This window comes from Mustelus asterias, chromosome 10 (assembly GCF_964213995.1).
Source record: "Mustelus asterias chromosome 10, sMusAst1.hap1.1, whole genome shotgun sequence".
NCBI lineage: Eukaryota > Metazoa > Chordata > Chondrichthyes > Carcharhiniformes > Triakidae > Mustelus > Mustelus asterias.
This window is the reverse complement of record NC_135810.1, coordinates 61,061,851-61,084,809: the sequence shown is the minus strand read 5'-3', so window position 1 is coordinate 61,084,809 and position 22,959 is coordinate 61,061,851. Positions and strand designations below refer to the sequence as shown.

Genomic DNA, 22,959 nt, shown 5'->3' with positions numbered 1-22,959 from the left:
TGGAGTGGTTGAGTATAAAGATAAGTTGACAGATAGTGTTAACATCTTGTTTTGAATATGATGTAATATTAACCAGGAAGTACAGTACACAATGAAACATATACGAACGAAGTACTTACCTTTCACTAAAAACCAGTTTCTTGTCCACATAAACCATAACCGAGTGAATAGTGTGAATAAATCTAAAACTACCTTGGCACTGGTTTCAAGTAATAAGAATCTCTTTCAATCAGACATTTCTCTGCTTTAGACTTATGATTCAAACATTTGATATTGAACATGTAGCAATCTTCCATGCTGCGAGTATTTTCCTGACTCTGACATTGAAGACTGCCACATAAGTGAAATAATCTATTATTTCAGTGCTTGGTTTTATAATTGGTTTATATCGTTAACTTTTTGTCCACATGCCATCTTCTTGTGTCATTATTTTAAGTCACTTTTTATATGTCAACATTTTAAATTGAAACTGCCTATATTGATATATGTAACCAAATCTGTAAGTACAACAGCAAATCTCTACTTTGACAAATCACCAAAGTAATTCAAAAATTTGGAAAATATTTTGTTTTTTTTCTACTTTTAAAGGGAGTCATTCTTCAGAATCTCCAAATACTGAAGTTCTCACAAAAGAGGCTCAATATTACCCTTCTAAACCACCTGTAAGCAAGACAAGGTTGGGACTTTTTGGACTAATTGAACAGCATGAATTAAGTGCAATTCAGGAAGTGGAATCCCCCAAAAGCGACAGACTGTCTATGTTTGGTAACTATTTTTTCCTTTCGAGTCTCCCTGTCTCTCTAATGAAGCAAAAGTTTATTTCTAATTTTTTTTGAGCTACTTTTAGTCCCACTTCCCAATTCAAAAGCAATTCCTCCGCCAACAGGAATAGGCTGGAACATAACCTATAGTCAGGTCTCGGACTGTGCTACTAAGTATCATGGGATTGATTGCTCAGCAGTGTTCTGTTTTCTACCTCCCTCTTTACACATGAAGCATATATTTCATATTCTGCAAGAAATCTATCTAAAACAAATCTAACTAAAACTGCTGGTGGCAATTTTCAGCTGCAGGTCACCTGGGGCAGACAAGTCATTTTGGATGTCCAATGTCCAGTAATGAAGTTTTCACATTGACCATATGCTTACACAAAACAGATTGATGGCTAATTGCACGTGGCCAGTTGTAGGACCCTGATCCCAATAAATGAGTGGAGTATGCCCTGCTTTGCCCAGTTGCCTGCTAGCACACAGATCAGCTTTTGGCAGCATGATCAAATTATGCTGATGAAGCCCAAAATTGAAAATGGCTTGAGTCGGTACAGGCAGCATCTAGTGCAGCTGATCTTATTCTGTTTTGAATGCAAGTTGAGAAGTCCGTCTTGGATTTTTTGTTTTGAATTGTTACAAATTTACCAGCTCTATTTGTAGAAAAGCCAAAATCAGAAGCCACATTCATATACAACACAGCACGTGCAATTTTAGCAGATGTTGATCTGAAAACCGCTTAAAGGATCATGTTGTTTAACCGAAAACAGAAAATTTGAAATTATTGTAATGCAGGTTTTGTCACGAACATATGAAGTAATGGAAAACCAGTATTGTAGAAAACATTTGTAGTGGATATTTATTTTCACAAAACATTTGATACTAAAAAAATCTTAATTCCTACATAGGTGATATTGTTTGTGATTAGTGGGCAGTTAACTTGTAACCTTTAATTGGGGGAATCTGTTTTATGTCAGCTAACAGGAATACATTTTCTGATGACTGCTATTCGTCAGCCAGAGAGCTAATGTCAAGTAGGGTGGATTCATCCTGTTCTTCTGAAATAGACTTGTCCAGAATATCAACAAGCAGCAGCAATAGCCAGCAAAATTCTAGTGTTGCAAATAGCACTGCAGAATCCATTCAAACAGGCAGAATGACTTGGAGGGAAAAGCTGAAACTGGAGACTGGCAGTTTCCCAGGGCCAGGTAAATTTTTTTTAAATGTGCGTAAGAATATGCTAAATATTAACAGCTTGATGTGCTTTAGATTCCTTTTATAAATACCAAATAACTTGAACCATATCATTGTTAGATTGAGCATAATTTTGGGATTCTCATTTAAAAATGCAGCAAGTTATTTTAAAATGTTCCCAACAAACGTAATAGTTTAATCACTGGTGGTAATATTCTAGCATTTATTTTCTTTTTGCCTTTTCTGCCCACATTAACTACAAAGATGTTGGCCGGGACTCTCCTACTGCACTTCCAGGCAACAACAGCCTTTAGCGAGATCTGACGCCGGTTGCGAGACTCCCAGGTGCTTTTTATTAGCACAATCACCTCCTCGGCCCCCCCGCCCCTGCACTGGGATAGGTTCCCACCAGTGAGGTTTACAACTCCTCCTCACTAACGGGGAGCAGGCGTCCTCTCCCCAACAGTTGAGCCAGAGACCATTGAGGCACCCTCAGGAGTTTGTGGGCAAAGGGTGTGCCCTTGGACAGTGCCAGCCTGGAAAGGGGGTGGGACCATAAGGAGAGGGCCAGTTGAGGGGGGGGAAAGGACTCACTGTCACTCTGCGAGTGGGAGAGAGGTGGAGGGGGTGATCGGGCGTGGTCATCAGTGTGGGGCGGGGAGAGGGTCCAGTAGGCCAGCAATTGTTTTTTTTGGGGGGGGGGGGGGGGGTGATGACAGGTTGGGAAGGCCAGCAATTGGAGGTTTCGGGGTAGGCTGGCGATTTTGGGGGTGGGGGGATGCAGGCAGTGCGCATGTGCCAATCTCCGCACTGACAGATCGGCTGTCAGGTAAGATCACTGTTCAGGTAAGTATGTCGTTGGGCACTTAGTTTGGTTTTGGGAGAATGCCAGCCGTTTAGTTTAAAATATATTAATTTAGTGCCCATGTTACTGTAACTGCATGAGCTTTGCAACTGTATTCTGGAAAAAGAATAAGAACTGATTGTTTTGTAGAAGCCTTATATTCTGTAAATTCTGCCTTTATTATGTGAAATATATTCTCTAACCAAGCTATGTAATAATTTTCAAATAAACCATGTTCGTAGGTATGTCTACACACTCAAGAAACTATAAACTTTAAACACGTGTTATATTAAAACTGGCTATTAAAATAAGTAACAAAACAAGGGGCATACTGGACTGGAGAGTTGTGAAATTAATAACAGCGAGACAAAATTTTAGATTGAAAAGGAATTTCATTTGCAATAGAATAATAGGGACAAAACTTACTTTTAAAAATCTTGGATCTGAGGATGGGAAGAATGATATGAATAAGTTTGTAATACAGCAGATAAAATGTTACATAAATCTGTGGAAGTAATGAGTTCCAAGAATCATTGAATTATTTGTGCTATTTCTCTTCATTTACCTAAAATTCTCCATAGTTCCTTCAGCTCCAACTTCAAGATTACCACGATATTCTGCTGACGTTGGGCAAGGTGTGCTTGAGAACCCTGGCCCAACTACTTCAACATGTAGCACAACTAGCAAGGTGAGCAATAATTTTATTATGAACATCATTACTGTGGAGGATCAGTGTTTAGTTTGTTTACTTGCTGTATCATTCTTTCTAACTTGATGCCTATACCACCAAGTATGTGTTTTTGTTCACTTATGCATTTACTTATGAGTAAATTATTAAATAATTCATAGCATAAACCACAGCTTAGTGAATTATTAATCTGTACCACTTCCTAAAGTTGGTGACATTGGACATGTATTTTAAGTGCAATAATGAAGGATTTATTTTTCTTCCTTTTTGTATCTGACCAGTGTTATAGCTGACCCAGGGTGCCACTGAGTTTTGGGGGGGGAGGGGGAGGAGAGGAGTAGAAAAATGTTATATTGCCAAGTCATGATATCCAGGGAACTCTAAGCACAAAACTAGTCTTTTATAATATTTCTAAAACAAAAAGGTAAGATATCTCTCTTCATAACTTTGTTTTTACTGCATTTTGCTCTGAGTCTCTTCTGAGATCTACTGGTTTATTCAGTGGGTCAATGATGAAAAATAGCCAAATCTGATCATTATTTGAGCTAAATAACAAATGATTAGAGATCAGACCAGAGAAGCAGGTGTGCATGTGCGTGCGTGCGTGTGTGTAGCGCTTGCGTGCGTGTGTGTGTATGTATGTGTTGAATGCAGTTAATATATGCATGTGCAAACAAGTATTTCTTCTGAGATTGTAACTATATTTTGCACTGAGCAATGATGCAAATATATACTGATTTTAAAAAAATGTTCAGTGATGTTCATTACACTTGAACTGAGCTCAGTTTTGTGCGTGTGTGTGCGCGTGCGTGCGTGTGTGTGTGCATGCGTGGTGCCTTTGTGTATGTGTGCGTGTGTGATGCCTTTGTGTGTTGTGTGCGTATGTACTGAATGCAGTTAATATGTGCAAATAGGTCATTCTTCTGAGATTGTAATTTTTTGTACTGAGCAATGATGCAAATATATTTATACTGATTTTGAGTGTTTTCAGTGATGTTCGCTACACTTGAACTGAGCTCAGTTCCTCATTTACTTAGCATAACAGCATATCTCATTTCTGTAAAATTGTCTAAGGTGCCTGACTCATATTTAATGCTTTGGTATCTCATACAAACAATGGGTTAAAGGAATATGGGGAACAGGAAGGGAGGTGGATTTAAGACCAGGGAGAGATCAGCAATGATCTGATTGAATAGTCTACTTCTGCTCCTAATTCCTATGTTCCTATTTTAAGACATCAAATATTTCAAATCTATCCCTCCCATTTACACTGATTCAAAGCAATTCTGTCGTATTGCATTTTAATTTTTTTCAGTTTTTCAAATAGTGCTCTTTGGTGATTAAAGTATATGGATGAGCTTACTTCTAAATTTTTAGCTGCAGCTTCTGCAATATCAACCTATTGCTCACAAGTATGAAGAAAGGGGCTTAGAAGTCAGATTACATCATAATTTATAAATAAATGTACGCCGCTGCAAAATGATTTTATTTTTAAATTTGGTTACTGTATTCCTGGCTCAGCATTCAGTTCTTCCACATAATTATTTGGCATTGGAAGCAGCACTGTAAAGATGCTAAATTAAAGAATTTAAAGACAACTTCTTAAATGTGCAACATTAAGCTCAGTAACGAAGCACGCAGGCTTGCTGTCTACTGAATACATCAATTCAAAGTTAAATTTAAATGTTTCCAGTATCCCTAATCTAATCTTGGCTATTTAAAGGCCTTTGAGAATTTGTCCATGAAAATGGTTAAATATGAGTGACTTGCTGTCTGCAGTTTTAAGTGCATCCTAAAACATCTTGCAGTTTGACATTTGATATACTTGAATAGAGAAATTTCACTGATTTTTAAAAGATTTGAAAGATCCTAGTAGAGTACTTTCTGTTCACCGTTCTTTCTCTGTCTGGTGGGGTAAAAACTTAATATTTGATTAAAGGCGAGCTATATATTTGACAGCTGTCAAAATGTTTGCTCTCCTGTTCAATGCGAATAGTTTACTTGTCTTTTATGTCAACTTCTTTCCAAACATTAAGAAAATTTTATCATTCAAGTTGTTGTAATATTTCATTGAATCTTGCTGTTCTGGATCACTTTCCCTCCTTAGCTAAACTCTACTCTATGCTATGGGAAGAACCTATATCCATCCCAACGCACCTATTTGCTGTAGTTGAGGTTAAACTTTTAGCTGCAGCCTCTGCAATATAAGCCTATTGCTCTATGCTATGGAACGGGCCTGTATCCAAGAATCATCGAGCTCCAGTAAAAGAATCCACTGCCGTCCTATCTTCACAATAGGAAAGTTTCTATTTTCGCACCAGTCTAGGTTGCCACTAATTCAAATCTTATATCTGCTCCCATTGCTGTTCCAGGATACACAATAGTCATCTCTATATAATTGTTGAATGCCTGAAATATCTGACCTTCCTCAGGCTGTTTCAGCAATTATTCATGCAGGTGATGAGCATTTTGTTTTGCCTAAAACTTGTTGCTGAAGAGTATTTGGAACTAAGCTATTCTGAGCTATACAATAACTGCATGGAGGGATTTCCCCTTTTTAAATGTTCTGATTGTGCCTTAAATTCTGTTCTTAGATTTCACATTTTATATATAAAAAATTTATATGCTGTAGGTATTATTTCCTTACTCTTGGCCCAGTAATGCATTTGGATTTAATGCTCAAAAAACTCCTGAGGCAGATCAGGTATCTTCCACAACGCTGTCCACTGGGAGTTTGCCTTCAAGTGAACAACTAGATGTTGGTCCCATGAGTTCAGGTTTGTAATATTTATTTCTATTTATCTTATTGCCTGGTGACATTTCTGTGACTCACTATTGAATATCTTTCTATAATACAGGTACGTATGAATGCAAATTACTGTACAATTTTAAATGCATATTTAGTACTCTGCTGTATATAATCAAACTTCAATCTTCACACGACGAAGTGAAGATGCGAAGGCAGAATGAGTATTTTTGATAGCTGCCTTTGTTGCATGTGCAATTCTGGTGTTTTACTCTCATTGCAAGCGACAGCATAGGCAGCGGCCAGGAGTAAAACTCGCTGTGTTTAGACGTCATGGTTTTCAGCATGCTGTGTTTGTTTGGCTAAATTTAAGTACATTTTTAAAAATACCCCTTTGGTGTTTTATGGAAACAGTGGAGAACTTAAAAAGAGGAGAGTTCTCAATGTAATTGGAGTATTTAAGACCCAGATTCCTGTCCAGTGATTTAATTTGTACTGTATACTGGATATTGAGGGAGTATTCTGTGCATAGACTCTAGGTTGTTTGGAGCTGGAGTTGGTGTTTCAGTGACACCCTGTGACTGAGTAAAACACTCCTTTGTCACCAAAGGAAACTCCAACAGGTGTTGTAAACAAAGTCATACATTCCAGCTGGTGAAATGTAAGATCCCGGTATAAACTGGATGGGGTTTAGGAGCATGAGGATGGATAGCACGGGGTGGCACAGTGGTTAGCACTGCTGCCTCACACTGCCAGGGACCCAGCTACAATTCCTGTCTCAGGTCACTGTGTGGAGTTTGCACATTCTCCCCGTATCTGCATGGGTTTCCTCCGGGTGCTCCGGTTTCCTCCCACAGTTCAAAGATGTGCATGTTAGGTTGATTGGCCATGCTAAATTGACCCTAGTGTCAGGGGATTAGCAGGGTAAATATGTGGAGTTACGTGAAAGGGGCCTGGATGGGATTGTTGTCGGTGCAGACTTGATGGGCCGAATGGCCTCCTTCTGCACTGTAGGGATTCTATTCTATGATGAGGTGGATTATGGTTCAGAAACCAGGAAGTATGGATTTCTTTGACCATCATTAAATTTTAATTCCTGTTAGTGTGAAACTTATTTAAAATTTGGAAAGGGAAGTAATAAATTGGCCTTTTGATGTAATTATTTTAGGAATGTTAATCCATAAGAATGTAATTGCACGTGATTGTAACACTTCCATTGTTTCAGCTTCAACTGGAAGTGGTAAATAAATTCACATTTTATTTTGTAGATTTTTAGAATCATGTTCCAGAAGCAGCCCAGAAAAGAGATTGATCCCCCCTAGTGGCCAGAAAGCAGACCTGTGAACCCCTTTCTTTGAAACATTTATAGAAAGTAGAAGCTGGAGTAGGTCGTTCGGCCCTTCGAGCCGGTTCTGCCATTCATGTTGATCATCAAATTCAATTCCCTGATCCCGCCTCTTCTCCTCCCCCCCCCCCCCCCAACCTCATATCTAATTCCTCTTTGAAATTACACAATGATTGGCTTCAACTACTCTCTGTGGTAGTGAATTCCACACATTCACCACTGTCTCGGTGAAGAAATTTCTCCTCACCTCAGTCCTAAAAGGTTTACCCCTTATCCTAAAATTATGACCCCCTACCATCGGGAACATTCTGAATCTATCCTGTTTAATTCTGTTAGAATTTTAAATTTCAATGAGATCTCCTCTTGCTCTTCTAAATTCCAATGAATATAATCCTAACCCCTCCTCATATGACAGACCTGCTATCCCAACAATCAGCCTGGTAAACCTTTGCTGCACTCTCTCCATCGCAAGAACTTCCTTCCTCAGATAAGGGCACCAAAACTGCACACTATACTCCAGGAACTCTTTAGTATCCAACCTTGACCTGTAACCCCTGCTCCCAAATGCACTATTCTGTTCCCTCTAGCCATAGCGTTAATCTCTCTGCTGGGCTGCAGCCTAAACCAGCGTCTCATCGCCCAACCCACAGTCCAGACAGGAGGGGATGGGGTGTTTCCAGGCAAGTTGTGGAGGAGTTGGGTGGGTTTGTGTCCATGCAGGGGATCAAAACATCCGAAATTGAGGTCAGTTCTGAATCGCTGTTGCATGTCCTACCGGCCCAGCAAGGAGGAGTCTACAAGATTGATGCACGCACAGCAGATTTCTACACATACATGGACCTATGGCCATCTTGCTTTGACAAGAGATGGTGATTTTTAAAACCTCTTTTCATCTTCAGCTGTAGCTATTATAGTGCGGAGTGTTGTACAGTACAAATTCTGCAGTGATTATTGTGGTGTACTGACTCACTTTGCTTTATTTCCGACAGGTGATTATCCCTCTGCCATTCATGACGTTAGTAGTGGACAATTGACTGCTACATCATCTGTTATTACATCAAGTTCACTATCTTCATTTCTTGCAAGCCAGGATACAGTTGACATGAATCAGTGTTCTTCCAAGTTAGAGAAATGTCTTCCTACTGAAAGCAAAATTCAACAGATAATAGAGAAGTATACTAGAAATCTAAACCAGTTACTGGATTCAAGTGGAAGGTACCAAGGCAAGTCATTTTCATTTTCCTAAAACTGTCACGAAAAAAAAATGGGAATATAATTTTACCCAAAAGTTTACCCTAGAATCCCTACAATGCAGAAGGAGGCCATTCAATCCATCGATCTTGCACCGACAACAGTCCCACCCAGGCCCTGTCCCCGCGACCCCTGCTAATCCGCCTGACACAAAGGGGCAATTTAGCATGGCCAACCCACCTAACCCACACATCTTTGGACTGTGGGAGGAAATCAGAGCATCCGGATATGGATATATCCATATCTAACTGATTAAAATATCTGGGTTGGTGGTTGAACACCTGTACTTTTCAGCTACTTGGAAGATTATTCTAAATATTTTCACTCAGACCAAGTGTCATTTAATATTTTATACTCATTTAAATTCAAGGTTTGGGGTACTGCTCTATTTACCTGAGAATGTATATATATATATATATATATATATTTATATATTATATTATACATTTACCCAAATGTTCCACCTGGCTCATTTCCTTCATGTAAGCAAACAATTTTGTTGCTCTAGCTTGTGTTTTCTTTGATGCTTTTTGTGATGCGATGACCAGAAAAGAGCACTGTATTTCAAATGAGGTCTCACCAATGTATTGTTAAACCCAGGATAAACTGCAGAGATGTACTTTACAGTTCTAGATATATATCCCAGCATTTACTTTTATAATTGCTTTGGCATTGCCCAGATATAAAATTGATGAGTCTTCCATTGCTCTCAGATCCAATATATAATACTCTACATTTCTCAGTGGTACATTTGTCATTTTGATGCCCACTAAACACCTGTCTCAGTCATCATGCCATTTCCCTCTTGTACTTCCAGCAACATGCAAAGCAAAATATTATCAACATTGAGCAGATGAGTCTTAACAGCAGGTGGCATTCATTGGTCTATAATTTTTGGCTCATTATGCCTTTACCATAAGATGAGAATAAGTAAAGCAATGACTTCTACCGCAACATAGTGCAGAATGCAGTTCACTGTATTCCAAAATCAAGGTGTTTTCAATCAGAAAGGAAACATAAAAGTCTAAACCAGGAAAGACGTGCCATCCATTTGTTTGCTGCTTTCTTACCACCCACCTCCCGTCCCTGCCACCAAGAACGCCTAACCTGAAGGCCTTTTTATGGATTAATATTTTCTAAATAGTTTCTGACCATATGTGAATCTGCATTGTAAGCATCCCATGTTATTCCAACCCAGCTGTCATTTAATGTGTATGTACTTTAAGAAGGAGTTTTTCTCTCTCTCTCTCTCTCTCTCTCCATCCCCCCCCCCCCCCCCCCACTCTTTTTCACCCCAGTTTATGTATCATTGGATAAATTTACTGAGCCAACATGGGATCCTGATTTAATTTCTAGTGAATCTTTTCGCACTTGTGTTCACTTCTGTGATAGTTCATTTTTTTTCAGTACTGCACAAAATCATGCTGTTGTATTTTAGTTGTGCATATGAACATGTTAATTTTCCCTATTTCTTTCAGACTTTACAAATGGCCGTAACATTTCAGACCAAGAAGCCCCTAATTTCTATCTACAACTGCAGTCATCCCAACAGAATTCAGATACAGAATTCCAGCCTTTGGAATCGAGACCCAATTTCAGCCTTTCAAATTCTTCAGCATCTCCTACTTCTAGCAAGGTGCAATGGTTACATTTGATTCTAATTCTTAGTTTCTGATCTTAATATATGCAGATAGTATTTTGAAGTCAAACCAAATGCATGTTTGAAAATTGTAGATTATGTTAAAGCAAACTAATTGGATTCTAAAGATTTAATCTAATAGCAGCCTTAACTTCAAAGTTATGTGCAAAGAGATGTACATATCAGTTATCATTTTAAAAACTATCATTTTTAGTGTCGATAAGATACTGAATGCTAAACTATTTTTTAATAAATTCATCATGGTGAAATATCACTAACGTGTTCATGTGCCAGCAAGTCACTCTAGAAGTAGATAATGTAATCTGATTCTGTGTATTTTGACTTTTCTCCTTTGAATTAATGTCAGAAATGTGTTTTACGTAGTTTGGGGGCACAGAATGGTCAGATAAAGGAGACAGTGTTAAGAGCGCTAAGGGTGAAAGTTCTGTGCTGGAAGAGGGGAGTTTTAAACTTCCAATACTTGCAGTGAATATTTAACATTTTTGTCCACTGTTTAATGCAAGTTACTGTGTAGAAAAAAAATGAAAACTACAGCAAACCTAAAAGTTATTTCTAAATAATTTAGACCAATATATGATTATGTGTGGACTGCAGTGTGTGAGAAGTTTACTCTGGAAAATGTTGCTGTCCTCATCTGTAGTAAATGTCTCCACTTCACACCTTGGTGGGTCCAGACTCTGTTTGATGAATCAGTGCACCTTGAAATTATATAGGGGGCGCCAATCAGCGTGCTGCTTCAGCCTTCACTGTCCAATTCGGAATGGTGAATGGTAATGTGGTGGATACAATGTAGACTACTTCAAAGGGGCAAGCAGCATTAGAATGCTAAGAAAGTTAATCAGTTAATAAACCCAATGGAGGAACAATAATGATCTAAATCAACACAAAAATCTTTTAAAGTTGCATTAGAAAAAATAAGGTGACCAGAAGTACTGTGGGCTGCTTGAATGGTGATTTCACTGAAAATAAGGAAATGGCAGACATGCTGAATGAGGGAGAGATCAACCTGCTAAACAACATTCTATGGCAACTTTTATTGAATCAGGGATAGGATCTCAGCAAATAATGGCATTTAACTGCAACAAATCCTCAGGACCACACGGCTTCTATCTAGGGGTTTAAAAGGTGAGAACATTGCCGGCAACCTAAATATAATTTTCCAAAATTGTCTTGATTTAGGGACGATGCCTTTTGATTAGTAAATTACATATGTCATTCAGCTATTCAAAAGAATTGCCAATCAGCTATTCAAAAAGTTGAGAGAGGAAAATCAGAGAATTATAGACCAGTTAGTCCAGCGTCTGGTGTTATGATCGCCATAGAGATTGATGACTTCTAAATGGCTGACAGGATCCACAACATTTCGAGTTTAAAGACAAACTAAAGTAACATTGCCTAAATACTATTTCAGTTGGAAACATGTGCTCCAACCTGCAGAAAAGATTACTCATTTAACATTTCAAATAACCGCATATCTCCTTTTGCAGTTACACTTTACTCTGTTCCTTAAGTAGACACTGTATTATCAAAGTGTCCAAAGTGGTTCTTAACTCCTCCTTCCTTTTCCAGCCAGCTAACTTCTAATCCCCAAACTAACTTTCAAGATGTGTATTACCCTGGAGATCCCTGCCTCTAGTCAAAGCTAGGTGAATCTTCTAGCTTCATCTAAACCCTTGCAACCTTTATCCTTTCGAGCTTGAGCTTTCACCTGCATTTTGCGTAGTCAATAATAAAGACTTGCTACATTTATCTTTCTTCCAGCTCTGTCCCTCCCCGACTGTCTATGAAGTTGTAGTATTTAGGATCCTACACCGGTTTCCTATGGACTCTTCCCTTATCAAAGCCCAGCTCCATAGAAACATGAATCACAGGGGCCTTGTATGAGGTGCAAATGCTAATTGATTATCTTCTAGACATTTAAAACGTTTACAAAACCTGAGGGTCCTTACATCTCCCTGCGATTTGGAGACGAAGGCCTGAAGTTTTGCAATGAAGTAGAGAGTCTTAGACTTAGCCAGTGTGGTACCAGAGCCCTAATTCTGGATCGTATCTGGCTTTCTTGTATAGGTCAGGGTCGCCTCACTTGAATGCCTCAGACCTGGACTTCAGCAAGCAATGAATATCCCTGTTCATCCACGGGTTTTCGGTTGGGAAACATGCGGATTTGCTTCTTTAGCACAGTCTTCTACACACTTACTAATTAAATCAGTTACTGTAGTGGCATACTCATTCAGGCTAGAACAGTGATCGTCACATCTCTGGTTTAAGAATTGTTGTGGAAAAATACAAGGAACAACCCAAAGTACAAATACTTATGTGGCCTAATATCAGTGAGTCAAAATGAATCTGGCCTAGGTGGACTTCAATCAAAATTTAGAGGCAAAACTGAGATTCCTTGAAGGAAAAAGATGGTTTGGGTACAGACCATACACATTCCCATGAGAGAGAAAAAATGGTGTGCAAAGTTGGATGACTCAGGATATAAAGGTTAAAATGAGCTGGAAAAAGCAGGCTTTATGACAAATAAGGTTCACAATACAACAGAGAACCAAACTAAATATAGAAAATGCAGAGGTGATTGTTTAAAAAAAATGGTCAGAGGATCAAAGGATATGAGAATAGATTAACAGTATGCAAAAGGTATCCCAAAATATTTTATGAACGCATAATAAAAGGAAGGATGGGCTGATTCAAGACCAAAAAGGAGATATTCTTGTGGAGGCACAGGGCTGTCTGAGTTACTCATTGACCGCTTTGCTGCTGTCTTCATCAGAGACGTGGATGCTGCCAATCTATCTGTAAAGTAAGAGGCAGTAGCAATATTGGATATGACAACAATAGAGGAGACAGTTAAGGGGTTGGCGCTCCTCTACGTGTATATATGTCATTTCTACCCTTGATTACTCGGGGAAATTGGGGTGAAAATTGTGGTTGCAATCTTCCTCAGATATAGGATTGGTACCAGAGAACTGGAAGATTGCAAATTTTTATATTCATTCATGGGGTGCTGATTAGGCCAGCATTTATTGCCCATCCCGATTTGCCCTTGAAGGAACAGTTAAGAGTGAACCACTTTGCTGTGAATCTGAAATCGCATGTAGTTTAAACCAGGTGAGGATGACAGGTTTCCTTTCCAAAAGGACATTGGCTGATCAGATGAGTTTTTACAACAATTGACAATGGTTTTATGGTCATCATTAGGCTTTTTTTAAATTACAGATTTTTTTTATTGAATCCAAATTGCACCATCTGCTATGGTGGGATTTGAACCCAGGTCCCTGGAGCATTACCCATGGTCTCTCAATTACTAGTCCAGTGATAATACACTGCCTGCCCTTGCACCACCATTTAAAAAAGGGAGGGGGGGGGGGGGAAGCTGCAACTATAACCAGTCAGCTTAACATCAAATTGTGAGGAAATTTAGAGGTAATAATCTGTAATAAAATTCATTGGCATTTGGAAAAGTATGGGATGTTAAATGAAAATCAGCACAGATTTTTTGAAGACAATTGTGTTGGACTACCTTAGTCACAGGGAGGACAATGAGGGTCATGTGAGTGATATTGTATATCTGAGCGTTCAACGGGCAGAAAGGTCCCACGTATTCAACTTGTTAGCAAAATTGAACCCCCTGGGAAGCACGCACAGAAAACAGTTGTTTTTCAGACTGATGAAACGTATACAGTGGTGTTTCCCTGGTTCATTATTTTAACCACTGCTTTTCTTGATGTATAGAGTAATGCCTTGGACCAGGGTGTGTAGGGCATCATTTCAAAGCTTGCAGAATGACAAGAAACTCAAAAATGTAATAAACAGTGGGGAGGATGGAAAAAATCATCAGGAGGACAAAAATAATAAAATGGGAAGAAAAGGTGCACTTGAAATTTAACAAATCTGTAATGCATTTTGGTACCAAGACTAACGAGTCGCAATATGAACTAAATGGCATCGTTTTAAAGGCAGTAGAGCAACAGAAAAACCTGGTGGTGCAAGTACACAAATATTTGAAGATGGCAGGACAAGTTGAAAAGGCTATTTATTTTCCTTTTTTAAAAAAAGTATCGTAACCGCGGCTTTAATAATGGCAAAAGAAGAACAAGAAAGTTATGCCAAACCTTTCTATGGAAGAATGGTCAGGGTTTAGCTGGGGTATTATTTTTAGTTGTGGGCACCTCACAGAAGGAAGGTTATCAAGGCCTTGAGGATACAAAATAAATTTAGTAGAATGGTACTGGGGGCAGAGACTTTGGTTAAGTGGCAGGAGAAGGCAAGGTTGCTCTCCTCAGAGCAGCAAAAGATTAAGCGAGAATTTAATTAACATGTTCAAAATTATGAATGATTTTGATAAGAGTAAAGGAGAGAAGAGTCAGTAGTCATCGGGCCTACAAATGATTGGCAAAAGAACATGACACTTAAATATGTTTTTTGTATATGTTGTCATCTGCAATGCATTAACTGGAAAGAGAGCAGAAGTAGATTCAGTAATGTTCAAGGGGGAATTAGATAGATACTTGGAGAAAGAAATGATGAGCCTGTGGAGAAAGATAGTGGTACTAACTGGATAGCTCTACCGAAGAGTCAGCACAGGCACAATGGGACCAAATGGCTTCCACTGGTGTTGTATAATATCATGTCTTTGGACGCATGTCAGATTGATTTAATTAGTAGTTTTGATTTTGGTTCTGAAGACTGGGCTCAAACTCTTCACCAGAATTTTACTGGACAAACAAGACTGATATTCCAATGTTTTGGTTTGCTGCACTGTTAGTGATGCTCTCTTTTAGAGGAGACATTAAAGTGATATCCTGGCTACCTGTTCAGGTGAATATTGAACAGGAAACTGATGTCCTGATCAGCATTCCTCCTTCAACAAATACCACGTAAAACAAATAAAACGTGCCTCATTTCATTGCTGTCAATGAAATAGTTACTGGTGTAAAATGTTATGCAACTTTGCTTAGGAAAGGCACTGCATTCCATTCAGTGACTTGACAAGCGACTGTATCAATGCAAGTAATTTCCTTTCTGAATTCCTGTCAACCTTATTAAATAAATTACTGGCATTTGTAACATATTTTCTTTGTGACCATAAAAATCTTCAAAGAAATGACATTTTGAAAATAGCAGTTTTAAGATTTTTGATGTAATCTCAAAACATTGCAATGCTTCTGATATTTTCCAAAGTTACCTTAAAATTGCCTTGTTTTGGGGAAAAATGGGAAGAACTGCGATAACATTTCTTTCAAATTGTTACAGAATTCACATGGGCTTGATACTGATACCACTGCGGTGGATCAGCCTTCTAACCCAGCCACAAACTCAAAAATTGAGTCCTTCACTGTATCCACTCCTGACCATGGGAAAACAGCTTGTAATATAGATCAAAAGGAAGAATATATTCAGCAGGATTATGATGTTGGTAAGTGTCTGTCTGGTAGTAGGCAACAATTCTTTCCAGTGTAGTATTAATGTGAACATTGCTATACCAGAAAAATCTTACGTAAATGGTCCAGAAAATGTTTTGCAAAACATTTTCTGCTCTGCAAACCTATTCTATGTATATACATAATAGACAAATGACTTGATGCAGAACCACAGATTGCACCAAATTATGGAAATGTCTGCACTTCTCTATGTAGTGCAACCAGAATAGCTCATTATGTATACAAATCTGTGCTCATAAAAATTGGTTGTAGTCATACAATAATGAATCACATTCCATACCTAATTTCCCTATTCGGTAGTTACCACAGGTATCAACATTGAAGTTTGGCTGTGTATATTTTGATTTTTAAAATGTGGATCGATAGAATCCAGAATTGGGTATTCCTGCAGTGCATTTAGGCTGTGTCACTTCCAGCTTGGCAAATTATGATTCATGAGCTGTGCTCATACACATGGAGGCCTAGGATGCAATGGTGTTCACTGAAATATATTGTTAATGGCAAATATGCAGTTATCCTGCCATCATTATATTATGTGGCTCCCCTATAGTCTATTCCTGAGTCAAAAACAGAAAATGCCAGAAAAACTCAGCAGATCTGGCAGTATCTTTGGAGAGAAAAAATGTAGTTCACGTTTTGAGTCTGTATGATTTTCAGAGCTAAACAGGTATACAATGGATTATATACTGTATAAGAGTACAGCAGAAGGTCATTGTTTGGTGGGAGCTAGGCAAGATTACAACAAAGATGTGTAGGTCACAAGACAGATGGAGTGTTAATGGCAGGTGAAGGTGTTAGTAGCTGCAAAAAGATATCAGATTATGTTAATGGAAGAATAAAGGTCAGTGTCCTGAAAACAAAACAAGTGACAAATGGCTCAGTGAGGGAGGGAAGGACAAAAATGGTTTGGATATAAAAAAAGGGCCAAGATGGAGAAGAAAGGCCACAATCTAAAATTATTGAACTCAGTATTGAGTCCTGAAGACTGTAACATGCCTAATCAGAAAATTAAGTGCTGCTCCTCCAGTTTGCGTTGGGCTTCACCGGAACATTGCGGCAGGCCAAGGATGGACATTGTGGGCATGAGGACAAGATGCTCGGTTGAAATAAGAACATAAGAAATAGGAGCAGGAGTAGGCCATCTGGCCCTTCGAGCCTGCCCTGCCATTCAACAAGATCATGGCTGATCTGAAGCGAATCAGTTCCACTTACCCGCCTGCTCCCCATAACCCCTAATTCCCTTATCGATCAGAAAACTATCTACCCGTGATTTAAACATATTCGATTTAAACATATTCAACGAGGAAGCCTCCACCACTTCAATGGGCAGAGAATTCCAGAGATTCACTACCCTCTGAGAGAAGAAGTTCCCCCTCAACTCTGTTCTGAACCGGCCCCCACTTATTTTGAGGCTATGCGCTCTAGTTCTGGTTTCCCTTCTAAGTGGAAAGAATCTCTCCACCTCTACCCTATCCAGCCCCTTCATTATCTTATATGTCTCTATAAGATCACCCCTCATCCTTCTAAACTCCAACGAGTACAGACCCAATCTGTTTAATCTCTCCTCATAAGCTACACCCCTCATCTCCGGTATCAACCTGGTGAACCTTCTCTGCACTCCCTCCAAGGCCAATATATCCTTTCGCAAATAAGGGGACCAAAACTGCACACAGTACTCCAGTTGCGGCCTCACCAGTGCCTTGTACAGTTTCAGCAAGACCTCCCTGCTTTTATATTCTATCCCCCTCGCGATAAAGGCCAACATTCCATTCGCCTTCTTGATCACCTGCTGCACCTGCAGACTGAGCTTTTGCGATTCGTGCACAAGGACCCCCAGGTCCCTCTGCACAGTCGCACGATGTAATTTTTCTCCATTTAAATAATATTCCAATTTACTATTATTTCTTCCAAAGTGGATAACCTCACATTTGCTAACGTTATATTCCATCTGCCAGATCCTCGCCCACTCGCTCAGCCTATCCAAATCTCTCTGCAGACTTTCCGCGTCCTCCACGCAATTCGCTTTCCCACTCACCTTCGTGTCATCAGCAAACTTGAATACCCTACATTCAGTCCCCTCCTCCAGATCATCTATGTAAAATGGTAAACAATTGAGGCCCCAGCACCGATCCCTGCGGCACGCCACTGGTCACCAACTGCCAACCAGAGAAGCACCCATTTATTCCAACTCTCTGCTTCCTGTTAGATAGCCAATCCCCAATCCACGCCAACACCTTACCCCTAACTCCGTGTACCCCAATCTTCTGCAGCAACCTTTTGTGAGGCACCTTATCGAACGCCTTCTGGAAATCTAAAAACACCACATCCACCGGTTCCCCTCTGTCAACCGCACTAGTGACATCTTCATAAAAGTCCAGTAGATTCGTCAAACACGACTTTCCCTTCATGAATCCATGCTGCATCTGCTTGATCGAACCATTCTTATTCAGGTGCTCTGTTATTTCCTCTTTAATAATGGACTCTAGCATCTTCCCAACTACGGACGTTAAGCTAACCGGCCTGTAGTTACCCGCCTTTTGTCGACTTCCTTTTTTAAACAGCGGCGTAACAGTAGCTGTTTTCCAGTCAGCCGACACTACCCCAGAGTCCAGCGAATTTTAATAAATTACTACTAACGCATCTGCTATTACCTCAGCCATTTCTTTCAGTACCCTGGGATGCATTCCATCCGGGCCCAGGGACTTGTCTACCTTCAGTCCTATTAGTCTACCAAGCACCACCTCCTTAGTAACAGTAATTGTATTAAGGACCTCCCCTCCCACCAACTCTCGATCTCTAATATTCGGCAAACTATTTGTGTCTTCCACCATGAAGACCGACACAAAGAACTTATTTAAAGTTTCAGCCATTTCCTCGTTTTCCACTATTAAATCCCCCCTCTCATCTTCCAAGGGTCCAACATTCACTCTAGCCACTCTATTCCTTTTTATATACTTGTAAAAACTTTTACTATCATTTTTTATATTTTGAGCTAGTTTAGTTTCATAATCTATCTTTCCTTTCTTAATCGCTTTCTTAGTCGTTCTTTGTTTTTCTTTAAAGCTTTCCCAATCCACTAATTCTCCACTATTTTTGGCCACTCTGTACGCATCTGATTTTATTTTAATACTCTCCTTTATTTCCTTCGTTATCCACATCCGGTTATCCTTTTTCTTACAGTCCTTCTTTATCACCGGAATATATTTTTGCTGAGTACTTAAAAAAATCTCCTTAAAAATCCTCCACTGTTCCTCAGCTGTCCTACCTACCAGTCTGCTCGCCCAGTCTACATTAGCCAATTCCGCCCTCATCCTATCGTACTCCCCTCTGTTCAAGCAGAGGACACTGGTTTGGGACCCTACTTTCTCAGCCTCCATCTGTATCAGAAATTCAACCATATTATGATCACTCATCCCAAGAGGATCCTTCACGAGAAGATCCTTAATCCTACCTGTCTCATTGCACAGAACCAGATCCAAGATAGCTCGTTCTCTCGTAGGTTCTGTAATATACTGTTCAATGAAACAATCCCGACAGCATTCCAAGAACTCTTCCTCAAGCCCTCCACGTCCAATTTGAGTCGACCAATCAATATGTAGGTTAAAATCCCCCATTATTATTGCTGTTCCACTTTTGCACGCATCCATTATTTGCTTGTTTATAGCCCTCCCCACCTCTAAGTTATTATTTGGGGGCCTATAGACCACGCCTACCAGTGTCTTTCTCCCCCTACTATTCCTTATCTCCACCCACAACGATTCCACGTTTTGCTCCTTAGAGCCTATGTCGTCTCTCACTACCGTCCTGATATTATCCTTTATTAACAAAGCTACCCCACCTCCTTTTTCTACCTGTCTATCCTTCCTAAATGCCTGATAACCCTGTATATTTAGTTCCCAGTCCCGGTCACCCTGCAACCAGGTTTCTGTGATGGACACTAGATCATATTCATTTGTATGGATTTGTGCCATCAACTCATTTACTTTGTTTCGAATGCTTCGTGCATTCAGGCAAAGTGTCTTTATGCCAGCCTTTATCTGGACCCGGTTTGTTGAAGCGCTACTAACATCTCCCAAGCCCTCTCCTCCTTTAGCTAGTTGTTTGTTCACAATACTCCTGGCATTAGAGTAGACACATCTCAATCCTATGGTCTGACCTCTCCCCTTCTCTGTTCCCAGTCCACCTGCCCTCTTGCACTGCCTATAACCCTTCTCTGTTTGCGAGCTACCTTCCTCACTCTCAGTCACGTCACTTTGATCCCCTCCCCCCAACCTATCTAGTTTAAACTCTCCCCAGTAGCCTTAGCCAACCTTCCTGCCAGGATATTGGTCCCCCTGGGATTCAAGTGCCACCTGTTTTTAGTATACAGATCTCACCTGCCCCTAAAGAGTTCCCAATGGTCCAGGAACCTGAATCCCTGCCCCCTGCACCATTCCCTCAGCCACACATTCATCCTCCACCTCACTCCATTCCTTTCCTCACCTTCCCGTGGCACAGGCAGCAATCCCGAGATTACTACCTTTGCTTTCCTCCTTCTCAGCTGTCTCCCTAATTCCCTATACTCTTTTTTCATGTTCCCTTCCCCCTTACCCACATCAGCGGTACCAATATGTACCACTACCTCCGGCTCCTCTCCCTCCCACCTCAGGATTTCTGGGACTCGCCCAGCGACATCCTGGATCCCAGCCCCAGGGAGGCAGACCACCATGCGAGACTCCCGCCTGCCTCCGCAAAAATCGCCTGTCCGTCCCCCTGACTGTTGAGTCCCCGATTAATACCGCCTTCCTCCTCCTTTCCTTAGCCCTCTGAGTTACAGGGCCGGACTCCACCCCGGAGACACGGCCACTGCTGCTTCCCCCAGATGGGCTGTCCCCCCCAACAGTATTCAGACAGGAGTACTTGTTATGTAGCGGCACTTCCACCGGGGTGCTCTCAATCACCCGTGTTTTACCCTTCCTGGCTGTCACCCACTTGGCCTCCTCCCGTGGCCCTGGTGTGACCACCTGATGATAGCTCTTGTCTATCACCTCCTCATTCTCCCTCACCTGCCTAAGATCGTCAAGCTGCAGTTCCACCTCCCTAACACGGGCCCTCAGGAACACCCCTCACAGATGTGGATGTCCGGGAGGCCAGGTGCCTCCAGGACCTCCCACATACTGCACTGCGAGCAACACACTGGCTTAACACTCCTATTTCACCCTTTCTTCCAAGGTACACAGAGAAAAGTAAATTATAAATAAAAAATAAATAAGAAACTCACCCCTGCTCGCCCTTTCTGCCTAAGCCCGATGAGCCAGAGCCCCTCAGTTCTCACTCACTCCCTCTCACTCCGCTGCCATTTCAAGTGACAGGAAGGTTGGAGTCATGCTTGTGGGCTTAGCATGTCAAAAGATGTCACAATCCAAAGATGTGTGGGTTAGGTTGATTGGCCAAATTGACCCTAGTTTCAGGAGGATTAGCAGGGGTTATGTGGGGTTGTGGGATAGGGTGGGATTGTTGTTGGTACAGGCTCGATGGGCCAAATGGCCTCCTTCTGTACTGTAGGGATTCTATGAGGGTAGGTGCTCTGCAAAGCAATCACCTAGTCTGTGTTTAATCTCTCCAATGTAGAGGAAACCTCACTGGGAGCAGTGAATACAGTCGGCCAAATTGTAGGAGGTGCAAGTGAAATGTTGCTTCACCTGAAAGGAGTGTTTGAATGGTGCCAAATGAGGAGAAGGTGCAGTTAATTCACCACCTTGATTCCATAGGAAGGAGTTGAGGGGGTGATGAAGGAAAGGAACAGGGTGTTAGAGAGGGAGCAGTCACTGCGGAATGCTGATGGGTTGGGAGGAGTATGTGTTTTGAGGTGGCATCATGCTGGAGTTGGCTGAGGCTGGTGGGATGGAAAGTGAGGACAAGGGTGACACTATCATGGTTCTGGGAGGAAGGGGTGAGGGCAGAGGCGTGAGAAATGGGTTGAACCTGGTGGAGTGCCCCGTGTGAGGAGCTGTAGTTGAGGTAGTGGGAGTCGGTAGCCCTGTAAAGAATATAGGTGGTCATTCTATCACCAGAAATGGCAGACTGAGCTTTGCAGCCCCACAAGGCAATATTACTGGTCCCACCAGCTAGGGGATCATGCTATATTACTCCCATCTTCACTTTGTCTTTGACAAAGGATGTGTATCCCTATGTGAAGGTACAAGATTTTTTTATAATTAATTTATGGGATGTGGGTATTGCTGGCTACACCGGCATTTACTGCCCATCCCTAATTGTCCTTGAGAAGCTGATGATGATTAAGTAGGGAGTTCCAGGATTATGACCCAGTGACAGTGAAGGTATGATATATTTCCACAAGGTGCTGTGGGCCATCAGCAGTAGCAGAATTGTGTTCCACCATGAACTCTTAACCTTGTGACCTGACATATCCCTCACACTACCATTACCATAAATCCAGGGGATAAACCCAGGTTCAATGAGGAGAGTAGAAGAGCATGTCACGTCCATTACTGGGTACACCTAACCTAATGCCAACCTAATGAAAGTATAACACAGGATATTCACGTTTATTTCCTAAGTCCACAAAAGCATGGGAAATCCAATCTGACCAGTTATTACCTGACCAATCTGTTCTCAAAGATTGGAAAAATGATAATAAAAATGGAAAACCTCAGCAGGTCTGGCAGCATCTGTGGAGTGAGTAAGAGTTAACATTGAAGAACTGAAGAGAGGCAGAAATGTGTTGGGTTATATGCTGTCATAAAAGGAGAGTCATGTGGAGCAAAAAGGAAGTCAGGAGCAGGTTCAAGGGCAGAGGAGATTAAATTACAAAGATGTCCTGGAACAAAAGACAAAAAGTGGGATTGGTAACGGAACAAAGCATCATTCCAGAATAGGTGTAAATAGCAGAATAAAAGACAGCACTGTCCGAAAGCAAAATAGCAGAATGTGAATCACGTGTAAAACAGCTTCCTATCAATTGTGTTTAAGTTTTACAGCAGCCTGATAACTACACCTTTGTGTATTAAGTTTGTGAGG

General features: G+C 40.7%; 1 protein-coding gene across 1 annotated transcript in view; it reads left to right on the top strand.

Annotated features, from left to right (window-relative positions):
- The window catches only part of cep295 (centrosomal protein 295), a 99,400-nt gene that overhangs the window by 56,627 nt on the left and 19,814 nt on the right, over positions 1 to 22,959 (top strand). Inside the window, exons 16-22 of the mRNA XM_078221801.1 lie at positions 589 to 765; positions 1,745 to 1,975; positions 3,387 to 3,493; positions 6,126 to 6,270; positions 8,574 to 8,807; positions 10,314 to 10,471; positions 15,752 to 15,914. Coding sequence (XP_078077927.1) covers positions 589 to 765; positions 1,745 to 1,975; positions 3,387 to 3,493; positions 6,126 to 6,270; positions 8,574 to 8,807; positions 10,314 to 10,471; positions 15,752 to 15,914 — 1,215 coding nt within the window. The remainder of the gene's footprint in view (positions 1 to 588; positions 766 to 1,744; positions 1,976 to 3,386; positions 3,494 to 6,125; positions 6,271 to 8,573; positions 8,808 to 10,313; positions 10,472 to 15,751; positions 15,915 to 22,959) is intronic.